Source organism: Hibiscus syriacus, unplaced genomic scaffold (genome assembly GCF_006381635.1).
Source record: "Hibiscus syriacus cultivar Baekdansim isolate YM2019G1 unplaced genomic scaffold, ASM638163v2 tig00111851_pilon, whole genome shotgun sequence".
Taxonomy (NCBI): domain Eukaryota; kingdom Viridiplantae; phylum Streptophyta; class Magnoliopsida; order Malvales; family Malvaceae; genus Hibiscus; species Hibiscus syriacus.
The window spans coordinates 50,630-64,156 of NW_024063203.1; the positions used below are offsets into that span (position 1 = coordinate 50,630).

A 13,527-nucleotide genomic window follows, 5' to 3' on the forward strand; every position below is an offset into this window, starting at 1 on the left:
CAAAATTTTTGAAGTTTCAAGATGTTTATTTTAGTAATTATGTTTTCAGAAACAATGTAACACAAAAAATTTGATGAATAATATCCGCTCAAACATGTATTTCTGAAGGTATTATTTTGAAAGTATTTCTACATGTAAGTTACTTACAATTGATTTTATATACACTCATCGATGCTATGTGGTTAAGCACATTGAATAACTTGGTTGACTATCATATTTGTATCATCTCAGTTACACTTGTCATGTATTTAATTTTCTGGACAGTGACATATGTAAGTATGCTGGTGTATTTTGAAATCCGAATTTTTTTATGTTAGTTGTTTATTTTATTAATTTTATCTATTCTTAGATTTTATTTGTGCCCACCTACAAACAAAAGTTTTATATTATTAATATATTTGTTATCCCTCAAAAATATTTATGGATTCATTATTATTTCTAGGATAAATTACGTGCTTAGTATTTAAACTATCAATTTTAGTCTATTTTAGTAATTAAACTTTAAAAAAATCAAAATTTAACGTTTAATGGGTACTAAAATGAAACAAAAACTAAACGTTAAATATAATTTTGAAAAAATTAAAAATTCTTAGATCTCTTTTATGCTTATTTAGTGTTCAATTTCCCAAGTAAGTTTCAGCATGAACAAGTTAGAAGTTGTTCCAAGTAATCAGTTCCTAAATCTTCCAACACGACCAAGTTCTTTTGTTCTCGTACCTTGTTTCGTTCGCTGCTGGTCCTCGTGTTCTCAGATCTTGTCTTCAAGCTGAGCCTCTTCTTCAGCGCCTCTATTGGCGAGCAACCATCGTCGCATCGGTATTTGATATCACGGAGCGACTCCGTGACGACGTCGATCGGGAAATTGAACGTTGCCGACGATCCTCTTGTCGAAAGCGCGGCCTGATCGTAGGCTAAAGCGGCTTTTTCGGCAGTGTCGATGTTCCAAGCCAAACCCTAAGACCATGTCTGGTTGAATCCCTAATCTCAGCCGCGTATTTTCCCCATGGCCGCTTCCTTACACCTATATAAAATTTTCCCTTCTGGGGTAATTCTTCATGTTTAGCAACACCCGATCCAACATTGTGTTCCCTTGGGCCGTTAATGGAGTTTTTAGACTGATCCGAGGCCGCCGCCGCCGCCATATTCACAGAAACCATTTTTTCAGTCACTGAAGTTGCGAAGAAGCTCCTCCAAGGAACCGGAAAATGTCTCCGGCGGCGGCGATCCCAACGATGATTCAGGCGAGATGTCGGGAACAGTAGACTTTGAATAATGTTGAAAGAGACAAGACTTGTTCATTGAGGTTGTTCTGTTGTAAATTTTGGAACAGATATTGATAATATAACCTATGATTCGATCCAACAAGGTTTGCACTTTCAAGTACCAAACGCTTCATAATAATACAGGAACCAATGAACAAAATGTCTAAAAAAAACCGTGGATGAAATATTCAATTAACCGGAGATCCAGAGATGACGTACGGCGGCCGGGGTTAAAATCAGAATTACACAGTAACTGTTATGTGTGTGTGTGTGTGTGTATATATATATATATATGCAGCGAGGATTAGGGTTTTGCCTCCTTTTTCTTAGCCTTCCTGGTTTTGGATTTTGGTCAATTTCTGTTGGATTGTATCCTTCCCTTTTCTCTGTAAAGTTCCTTTTTCTATGATAAACTACTCCAAATTTTAGTGTTTATATTAATTTTAATATAAATCTAAAATGTTTTAACGTTAATATTAATATTTTCTAATAATTTGAGGTGATTATAAGATAATATTTGTTTAAAACTCTCTTAATTTATAGACCAAGTAAACCTGCTCAAACTTAAATCTTTTAGGGAGAACATTATATATGAACAGATGAGTTAAGGATAATTCTCTTGAAAATTTAAAATTGTCATAGATTTTGAATTTTTTATAATTCAATATATTTTCGTCCTTGAAATTCTTAAAATTCAAGTTGACTCTAACATAAAATTTTGTGTCATTTACCATTGAGATCACTTAATAATTCCAATTTTAATTAAACTTTAATTTTAGTTTTATTGTAAATATTGATACGTTAATTAATAACATAGTTTGATGTTGATGTCAAAATTAAAAAAATATTCTACGATTGAAAAATTCTTACAATCTCTTAAAGCTTACAAAATTAAATATAAAAAGGTGTTTTTTTAGGATTGAGAGAGTTTCTCAAATTTAATCCTCATCTATGAGAATAACACATACTTCGTGGTCAACCATTTGCTTCTTTAAGATTTAATAATCCTAAACTTTTAATAAATTTTAATGAATATGATTATGTAATAGTTTAATAAAATTTAATAATTATTTTTAAAAATTAAAATATTTTATAATAATTTAATAAATAATTTATTATTGAATTTATCAAGTTGTTTTAGCATTTAAAGGAATAATATTTTTCGTAAAGATCTTAGATTCAAGTAGTCGCATTTTTGTGTGTGTGCATGTTATCAGTGATTAAATTTTTTTGAATGGATATTATTTTATAATTATCTTAAAATGTTAAAAATTAAATAATTTATACATTTTAAATGCTTAAAGACAAACAATATTTTAAATATAATTTAATGATCTCCGTTATATTTTACTTAAAATGATTTAACTAATGCAAGTAGAAAGGAGGATTACATCGACAAGGTTTGAATCCTAATCATATGTAACATCAATAAAAGATTCTAATTATTGTTTTTATATTGCAAAAGTATGAATTGCATTAAAATTTAATTAATGTAGTTTGATACCGTCTGAGTAAAATCTGATATTCAAATTCTTATGTATGTAAAAAAAAATTCATCAAAATATTTATTCACCGAAATCAAATGTACGACTCAAATCGATCCAGATTAATCAGAACAACACCTTAAAATAGAGAGCAATTGATTTTTTTTGTAACACGGCCATAACTTTTGGAATCAAAATTTATCAGTAATTTTAAAATTTATTCATTATAACATTCATATCGTTTTTCAAATTCTTGGAATTTCAACATGAACAACTTAGAAGCTGTTCCAAGTAATCAGTTCCTAGATCTTCCAACACAACCAAGTTTTGTCGTTGTCTTGTCTCCCTTGAAACCTCGTTTATTTTGCCGACGATCTTCTTCTTATTCTTGGATCTTGTCCTCAAGCTGTGTCTCTTCTTCAGCACCACCAACGGCGAGCAACCGTCGTCGCATCGGCGCATGACGTCCCAAAGAGATTCCCTGACGATGTCGATCGGAAAATTGAGCGTCGCAGATGAACCTCTTGTCGAAAGCGCGGCCTGGTCGTAAGCTAGAGCGGCTGCTTCAGCACTGTCGAATGTTCCGAGCCAAACCCTAACTCCGTTTCTCGTCGAATCTCTGATCTCGGCAGCGAATTTCCCCCACGGCCGCTTCCTTACACCTATATAAGCTTTCTTTTTCTTCGATGATTCTCCGTGTTTACCAGTATCCGATGTTGGATTATCTTTCTTTACGCCGTTAATGGAGTTCTTGGACTGATCTGAGGCCGCCGTCATATCCACCCAAACCATTTCTTCAAAGTCATTGAAGTTGAGAAGAAGTTCATCCCAGCCACCGGAAAAATTCTCCGGCCACTGCGACTGCAGAGACGATCCAAACGGTGAGCTTGAATAATATTGAAGAAAACAAGACTCCTTCGTTGAGGTTGTCATGTCTGTAAATGTTTGAACTTTGAAGAACCAAACGCTTTATATATACCAAAATCCCTAATAAAAAACACACATAATTAAAACCATGGTTAGAAGGATTTCTTTAAGAAAACAAAACAATTAATAACCATAAATGACGTACGGCAGTGGGGGTTAAACTAGGGATGACAATTTAACCCCCATCACGGGTTAAATCCAATTCAATTCGATCGGGTTGGATTTAAAAAAAGAGAGAATTGCCTCAGTGACCAAAAAAAAGTTATAATATACGATTTTAACCAACTTTTTTTGGATTTGCCAAAATGACCAACAAAATCGCAATGCGAAATAAAAATCGCAACGCGATCCCCAGAATCGCAAATCAGTTTCCAAAATCGCAACGCGATTCTTGAAAATCGCGATGCGATAGTACAAATTCGCATTGCGATTTTTCATAATCGCAACGCGAATATGAAAATCGCAACGCGAACACATAAATCGCAACGCGTATCCGTAAATCGCAACGTGTATCCGTAAATCGCAACGCGTATGGGTAAATCGCAATGCGTATCCGTATATCGCAACGCGTATCCGTAAATCGCAACGCGTATCCGTAAACTGCAACGTGTATCCGTAAATCGCAACGCGTATCCGTAAATCGCAATGCGTATCCGTAAATCGCAACGCGTATCCGTAAATCGCAACGATAATCCGTAAATCGCAACGCGTATCCGTAAATCGCAACGATAATCCGTAAATCGCAACGAGAATCTGTAAATCGCAACGATAATCCGTAAATCGCAACGAGAATCTGTAAATCACAACACTTAAATTTTGGGTATATAACACTGAAATCATAAACTAAATCCCTAAATCGCAACTCATTCCATCTCCATCTATCACTCTCTCCGGCGACATCCGTTCCTATATCCAACGACATCCTTCCCAATCCGGCAACAGGTTTTAGTTTCGCAGCTCGTCTGTTTAGTAAATTAATTTACAACCATGAAATCATCTAATGTTGATCATGTTTGGATAGATTTGTGTTTTGGAGGGTCATGGGATAATGTTCATGGTGTTTTACAATATATGCCTTTACCCATGAATCTTCAACTAAATTGTCTTTACAAAAGTTAACTTATGAAACTCTAATGCTACGTGTTTCAAATAAATTGAATTTAGAGCCCCTAAGTGGATTTAGGCTATCTTATCAGAGAAATGGTAAAGTTTATTTGTTAACCGACAATGAAGATGTTGAACGATTCATTGCTTACATTAGTGTTTCACAAGATGATGTTACATTGTATGTTGTTGAACCTAGAAGTAGTATTGTTGGGTCAGTAGCGGGTAGTAATCAACTAAGTTTTTCTCAAAACCCACAACCTTTCTCTAATCCAAATCCCAATCAACTTTCAGCACCAAATTCCGGTTTTCGTATTGACCAGTTAGACGATGATGAGCCAACAGAAAAAATTGTGAGTACTAGTCAGTATTCGAAATTTGGTCTTGGTCAATATCCGGACTTTGATATTGGTCAATACACGGATTTTGATGATGTTTCAGAAGAAGAAACAGACCATGCGTGTAATGATATTGATATTGGTCAATACCCGAATTTTGATGATGAAACAGCCGTTGCCGAAGAATGTAATGTTGATGATAATGAGGAGGAAGTTACGACTGTGAATGAACATGTTGAACATCCATTCTGTAATTCATATAATCCTGAAGAAGAAAAAGAAGAAGAAAAAGTCCCCGAAGAAAAGAAAATGCCACGGGCGTATAACTGGAACATCGTGTTACACCATGGACTGAAAAAAAGATAACGAAACGTGTTGTGAAGTCAACGTCATGGAGAGTTGAACCATGTTCAAACACTTTGTTTCAAGTACTGGATAATAACTTAAATGGGCTAGTCGATCTAAATGCAAAGACGTGTAGTTGTATGAAATGGCAAACATCTGGTTATCCGTGTGGCCATGTTATAAAAGTTGCTCTTCATTTAAACCAAGATGATTCAAGCGCATACGCTATGGATTGCTACACTACAGAAGTTTATCGACAGACTTATGCCGAGATTGTCTACCCTATTCCACATCCTTCTGAGTGGGACATACCAGATGACTTACAAACAGTTTTGCCACCAGCCATGGACAGAAGGCTACCTGGCCGACCAAAAAGTCACGATCGTATACCGTCTAAGGGTGAAGAGAAGAAGAGATCGACATGTAGTCGGTGCAAGGAAAGTGGTCATACAAGGTTGACATGTGGATCACCAGTGCCATCAAAATCATCTTTTCCTCTACCAAAATATGGATCCTCATCAAAATCCAAAGCTCATATGGTGTCAAGCAAAAGGCAATCATCTTTAAAATCCCAATCACGATTGGCTTCACCTTTTGAGACTGTTAACTTAGGTGATTTTTAAATGCAAACGTTGTATTATGTGGATTTTATGTGTGAACTTTTAACATTTTCAGTTGAATTAATGACTCAGGCCAACCATTTTGACTTAACCAACTCTTGTTATTCAGTTGTTATCACTATTAGGCATGCATTTGACTATCGCAACACGGAAAATACAATCGCAACGCGAAATGAAAATCCCAACATGAAAATCGCAATGCGGAAATGAAAATCGCAACGAGAGAATCGCAATGCGAAATGAAAATCGCAATGCGAAATGAAAATCGCAACGACAGAATCGCAATGCGAAATTAAAATCGCAATGCGAAATGAAAATCGCAATGCGAAATGAAAATCGCAATGCGAAATGAAAATCGCAATGCGAAATGAAAATCGCAATGCGAAATGAAAATCGCAACGAAAGAATCGCAATGCGAAATGAAAATCGCAATGCGAAATGAAAATCGCAACGAGATAATCGCAATGCGAAATTATAAACGCATTGCGATTTTCATTTCCGCATTGCGATTTTCATTTCGCATTGCGATTCTCTCGTTGCGATTTTCATTTCGCATTGCGATTTTCATTTCGCATTGCGATAGTCATTTTTGCCTTCAACATAATGCAGATTGAAATCAACAAAATCAACCATTACATTTCAATCAATTAAACAAGCACAAATAAGAATTATGTTCGCATCAATTACACAAATCAACTTTTACAAATCATCTTTTACAAATCAATTAAACAATCAAAAAATAAGCAATAATTCTTATTTCCGATCATCTACTATTGAATCAACTTTTACAAATCAATTAAACAATCAAAAAACAATCAATTAAACTATTGAATCAACTTTTGCAGCTCGACATCATTTTCACGCAGTTCACTTCTGAGATTAACCTGCAGAAACCAAACATTTGTTCAAACAACACTTTCTACGCAAATTATTGAATTCTAGTTAATTAACCAAACATTTTCATTTATAAGTATATAAACTTACCAATTGTTTATGGACATTTTTATAACGCGGATGCAGGTAGGCAGCGTCTCGTATATATCGATTTAGCCATATAATGCCGAAACCACAAGCCTACTGCAGCTTTATCTCTATCGGTGGGAGGTAGATACTTGATGCTTCCCGTCGTCAAACAAAGACAAAACAAAGACAAATATATTTCACAGTGTTAAAGAATACACAGTTTAGCAGAATTGGCAGCAACCGAACAAATTTACTTTCAACCAAAAGACAAAACAAAGACAAATACTATTTCACAGTGTTAAAGAATACACAGTTTAGCAGAATTGGCAGCAACCGAACAAATTTACTTTCAACCAAAAGACAAAACAAAGACAAATATATTTCACAGTGTTAAAGAATATACAGTTTAGCAGAATTGGCAGCAACCGAACAAATTTACTTTCAACCAAAAGACAAAACAAAGACAAATATATTTCACAGTGTTAAAGAATACACAGTTTAGCAGAATTGGCAGCAACCGAACAAATTTACTTTCAACCAAAAGACAAAACAAAGACAAATATATTTCACAGTGTTAAAGAATATACAGTTTAGCAGAATTGGCAGCAACCGAACAAATTTACTTTCAACCAAAAGACAAAACAAAGACAAATACTATTTCACAGTGTTAAAGAATACACAGTTTAGCAGAATTGGCAGCAACCGAATAAATTTACTAAGCAATCTAAGTGAAATGGCTAATCTAAGTGAAATTACGAGTAAATTTATCATTAAGTTAAATATGGAAAATCTTAAACTTACCTCGTTGCGTAGAGTATGAACCTCATTCTGCAACGATACTATCATCTCACGTAGAGCGGCAACCTCACCACGTAAAGTTGACACCTCCACACGCCATGCACCATCGTTATCGCGTAGAGTACCGATCTCCTCACGCAAGGCATTGACCTCATCACGTAACTCCCTTGACTCATCCCGTTGAGGTGGAGGTGGAGAACAGGGAGATAGGAGTCGTGGCATCTTTGCCGGTCGCCTATCATGAGGTGATGGTGGAGAAGAGGCTCGATGATGTGACGGGATAGGTGATGGCTCTCGTTCTAGAGATGTATAGTCGGGTCGATCGGGTGATGGCTCTAGGTGAGGTGATGGCTCTCGAATTGGAGGAAGTGGATGCTGCTCATCATCCGTGCCATCAAAAAAATTCTGACTAGCTTGCCACCAATCAGTGGCAAGCTCTTCCTCCGTGGGTGTCAGTCTTTGTAATGGAATGTTGGCCTCCTAAAATATAAAAACTCAAACAATGTTAAACGTCTACTATTAATAACTTGTTTATATATTATATGAAAGTATTTGTGTTAACTTACATTATTTATTGTGGCATATGGTATTAAGTCTTCCCAATCCAACAGAGTTTTCCTCTTCCAGGAAATAGCCCTGGGAATATCATTTGACGTTTTTATTGCATATGTACGCATGCTGGGGAAAGCCTCGAATATCCAAATCTACAAACAATATAATAACAAAATTAGTAATTGTTAAATAATTAATTATAATTTTAGAAACATTATATAGAAATTCTTACCTTAAAGGCCCAAACAAAGCCTGACAAAGTGTATTTGGACCCATCGCCCCGCAAACTTTTGCGGTCATCAAAGGCAGACGACAACTTAGTCCAGGTAGCTTTCCATATATACGAACCCCACGGAAACAGATTCCATGCATTCAGGTCCTCTACCAATATTATTAGCTCCCGATGAATAGGTTGTCTGGCCTCTCTACCTAAAAAGCCGGCATACACAAGTAGTAGAAGGCATACTCGGACAACATCGACGTCTTCCATCCGAGTGAAACCAGCTTTCTTATTAAATAATTTCTTCAGGTCGTCGACATGTAGGTTCGGCTTCTCCATTGACTCATCCGGAAAAACCCGGGATAACCATGATGGGCGGGCGATATGACGAGTGTACCGGCCTACATCATCGTGTCCGAATCGTAGACCAGTGATTAAGCAGAACTCCTTCCGCCCAAAGCAAGTATACGCTGGTGGAAAATGAAACCATATCTCTTCCTCACCACGTTGTATACTGTCGGGTAGATTTGATGTCATGGTCTGAAGCCACAAATGGGTCAAATTAGCATCTCCACCCGGATGCTGTACTCTCAGCCATGGCCCGAAGCAGGTTTCCTCAAACAATTGTCTTTGAGCAGGTGAAAGCTTCTTTGCAATTGTAGTGGCCAGGCTGACTTTATTTCTCAAGGTCAATTGAGCCGAAAAAAATTTCTACAAAAACAATAAACATACCAAGTTAGATATACCAAAAACTACACTGTGAAGATATACCAAAAACAATAAACATAAAAAGTAGTAGTTTATTCTTGAAACTAAAATTTGCAACACTGTTTTGTCTTTTGGTTGAAATGAAAATCGCAACGAGAGAATCGCAACGCGAGATGACAATCGCAACGAGAGAATCGCAACGCGAAATTAAAATCGCAACGAGAGAATCGCAACGCGAAATGAAAATCGCAATGCGATTTTGGTTTCGCGTTGCGATTCTCTCGTTGCGATTTTCATTTCGCGTTGCGATTCTCTCGTTGCGACAGTCATTCTCTCGTTGCGATTTTCATTTATCTCGTTGCGACTCTTCTGCAAATTGAAACTTGAATGGATTGCATTACTTCAACCAAAAGACAGAACAAAGACAAAGACAAATACTAACTTGAAAATCGCAACGAGAGAATAGCAACGCGAAATGAAAATCGCAACGACAGAATCGTAACGCGAAATGAAATCTAAGTGAAATGGTTAATCTATTATTGAAATGACCAGTAAACTTATCATCAGTTTCAATATGAAAAACCTACAATAATGCAAACATTTCAAAATAAAAATAATTAAAAAAACTAACCCTCGGAGGTTGATTTTCCATTTCTGAATATTGTGAGGGATTTCTGACCGTGAATGGTTGTGAGGGATTTCGCCGGAGATGGGGACGGAAATCTTCGGAGATGGGGACGGATTTCTTCGCCGTAGAGAGTGAGAGATGGAGATGGGACTGAGTTGTGATTTTAGGTTTTAGGTTATGAGTTGCGATTACGGGATTTTGTCTTAATATTCTTTTTGTAATTTGAAAATAAAATACGCGTAGCGATTATAATGGCGCTTTAAATATCGCGTTGCGATTTACGGATACGCGTTGCGATTTTATGTATTATCGTTGCGATTTACGGATACGCGTTGCGATATACGGATACGCATTGCGATTTACCCATACGCGTTGCGATTTACGGATACACGTTGCGATTTACGGATACGCGTTGCGATTTATGTGTTCGCGTTGCGATTTTCATATTCGCGTTGCGATTATGGAAAATCGCAATGCGAATTTGTACTATCGCATCGCGATTTTCAAGAATCGCGTTGCGATTTTGGAAACTGATTTGCGATTCTGGAAACTGATTTGCGATTCTGGGGATCGCGTTGCGATTTTTATTTCGCGTTGCGATTTTGTTGGTCATTTTGGCAAATCCAAAAAAAGTTGGTTAAAATCGTATATTATAACTTTTTTTTGGTCACTGAGGCGATTTTCTCTTAAAAAAATCCAGCTTCGGATCTAGTCAAAATTTTAAGGGACGACTTTGGATCGAGTCGGGTTCAGATAGAAGGTGAAAAAACTCCGACATGAGGATAATAATATAATTTTCTTAAAAATTTTATTATTTTTAATTAAATTCTTAATTTGTACCAAGTCGGGTTATGTTGGGTCGGATTTATATTCTAAAAAATAAGATTGGATCGGAGTTATTTAGAGAATATATATTTTCAGGTAAGATCAGATCGTATGTAGGATATAAAATTTTTAGACCAAGTCAAGTCGGGTTGAACAAAAAACCAACTCTAACCCGACCCGTTACCATCCATAAACTAAACCCAAAATGTAAAAAATAAAAATAAAAACACATATTTCTTATGCATATGTATCAATGTGATTTTAATTTTTTCTAAATATTATCTTAAAGATGCGCAAATCATGTTAGAAGTGTAAGCATTTAATATTAAGATGAGATTGAGAATTTTTAAACATATATTACTTTATACTTATTCTAAATTAATTGAAAAAAACATCATCTTAAAGATAAATTTTAAATTAGCATCTATTGCAGATAAATTTAGAATTGATTTTTTAATTTATTTTGTGATCATTATGATATTAGGTAGAAAATATGGCTTATAATACCTATATCTAAAAAACGTGTTTAATGTAATATTTTTTTATCTTAGTGTCACAAAATAATATCAATTTGAAAAATAATCTTAAATGGATATTAATGTAAAAAAAAATTAAGATGATGTTTTAATTAAAAAAATCATAATTTTAGTAATATTTGGATTAGAATTAATAAAAAAATATTTTTAAATTTGATTATTTTTAAATGATTTTTTATTGATAAAATCATAACGCGATTGTATTTTTTTTCTATGTTTATTGATATATTATCGTTTTAAGTTTATTTATTTCATAAATAAATTGTTATATTTATTTTATACGAAAAATGATTGGAATAGTTTACTTTTATAAATGTATATAATTAAATTAAAATTTTGTATCAAATTAAAGCTCACTTGTCATACTACACATGCACATAGATCAAGATTTATATATAATTATAAAGTTTCTTTTTCAATATATAAATAAATATCCATAATTATTTTTTATATAACTCAAACCTAAAATAATCATCATATTGTTTAGGTCCGACAAAATCCATTGGTCATCTTACATAGTCACAATGCATTACATCTTTTTAATTAACCAAGCCATCATTCTCGTTTTGACTTTATGCCGGCCGCCGCCGCCGTCACTGTCTCCGGCAACCAACGTTCGGCCATGTACGGTAGCTATTAAGCACTTTCCGCCACAAATAAATTATTTAAAAATAACATATAATGATTATCTCTTGACTAATTTATTTAACTTAAAAAGTTGTTTAACCTACGTTGGATCTTGTATTCAATTCTTAAATAATATATTTTTTAATTTTTTATTAACTATTATTTAAATAATAATAATAATAATAATAATAATAATAACATAAATAATACAAATTTAGGCTTTGAATATCATAATGTGTAATTTTTTCTATTTATATATTAAGAAGTAGGGGTGTTCATAATTAAGTTAGAACTGAATTAATCGATTGAATCGAAGTTTTAGTAGATTAATCGATAAGTTAATTTTAGGTTTGACCGATTAACGATTAAAAAAATTTTTAAACTTCGATTATCGGTTAATTCAATTCGAAATTAGTTACTTAACCGAATTTAGTTAACCGATCCATTAACCAAACTTAGTACAGTTCAATTAAAAAAATTGAAAAAAATTATATTTGATTAACGGTTAGAGAAAAAAATTTAGTTAATGAATTTTGGGTAATAAAATTAAATCAAATTAATCGGCTGAACACCCTTTTAAGAAAGGGTGCAATTAGAATTTCGTCCCTCGAGTAATTCTTTTCTTTTGGTCAATATTCAGAAGTAAAAGTCGTCTTTCTTAACAGTATCGTTTGAAAATAAATCTCTTCCTATGAGTGTAATGTGCCCCTTGAATAAATGATACAATTACCAACTCTAGTCCCCACGAGATACTTAAAATTTAGTTTAATCTCTTTTACCTCTTCACTAAACGAAACTTTTCAATTGGCCCCCTTTCATGAATTAGGAAAAAAAATCAATTTGAGTCATAATAATAATAATGTTATAGTTTTAGCTCTCAAAATTGTTATTTTATGTGGACTCTCATCACAAAATCCATCGCTTTGCCCGGTTCTTACATGTCCACAAATAAGATTAAAGAAATGAGTAATTAAAAGGATAAAATATTAACTATTTAAAACTTGAAACTATCGATTGACTACTAATTCAATTGGGTCCTTAATTTAAAAGAAATAATGGGGCAAGGTGCATGAACCATTTGTACGTAACTTAGTTGAAAAAAACGCATTCAAACCAAAAGGATTTTGCATACGTTTGACATGCTAAGATTTGATGGCTACAATTTTTTTTTTTCAAGTTCATCACAATGTCACGTTCTAATTAACTATTTTATTAAGTTCAATATTTAAATTTACGTAAATATATGATTAGTTGTTTGATATATTAAAAGTTAAGGTTTACATAAATTTAAATAATCCAAACTTATATTCGAATATAAACATAGAGGCAGGTGTAGATTATACTCGGGGTAAACAAGTGCATACCCTGAAATCTATTTTTTTTTTCCGCTAGTTAAATATTTTACTGATTGAGTCCGCTTTGAGAGTTTATTTATGCCTAATCGTTTTGTATTGTTAATACATATGGGTTCACCTTAAAAAATAGTTTCGATCAAAGATGATCAAACATAGATATCAAACATAAATACTTTGAATAAAATAAGTTCTCTGAGCTAGAGAAGGTAAGCACCAAGTGACTCAAAAAAAATCT

At 34.0% G+C, this 13,527-nt stretch overlaps 2 protein-coding genes across 2 annotated transcripts; both read right to left on the minus strand.

Moving 5' to 3' along the window:
• Positions 1 to 636: 636 nt before the first annotated feature.
• Positions 637 to 1,142, minus strand: LOC120172507 (ethylene-response factor C3-like). The gene is made up of 2 exons (XM_039179956.1): positions 954 to 1,142; positions 637 to 900 (listed from the first exon to the last, which is right to left on the minus strand). Exons 1-2 carry the CDS (start codon positions 1,140 to 1,142, stop codon positions 637 to 639), a joined length of 453 nt encoding a protein of 150 aa, XP_039035887.1.
• Positions 1,143 to 3,007: 1,865 nt separating this feature from the next.
• LOC120172508 (ethylene-response factor C3-like) lies at positions 3,008 to 3,679 on the minus strand. The gene has a single exon (XM_039179957.1). The coding sequence runs from the start codon at positions 3,677 to 3,679 to the stop codon at positions 3,008 to 3,010; it is 672 nt and encodes a 223-aa protein (XP_039035888.1).
• Between the last annotated feature and the right edge of the window lie 9,848 nt (positions 3,680 to 13,527).

What these genes read in the sequence shown, in the direction of transcription:
- LOC120172507 (XM_039179956.1), bottom strand. Translation starts at nt 1,142, where the DNA reads ATGGCGGCGGCGGCGGCCTCGGATCAGTCTAAAAACTCCATTAACGGC. An exon ending in CAACCAGACATGGTCTTAGG is followed by an intron (nt 901 to 953) that starts GTTTGGCTTGGA and finishes GCCTACGATCAG; the next exon opens with GCCGCGCTTTCGACAAGAGG.
- LOC120172508 (XM_039179957.1), bottom strand. Translation starts at nt 3,679, where the DNA reads ATGACAACCTCAACGAAGGAGTCTTGTTTTCTTCAATATTATTCAAGC.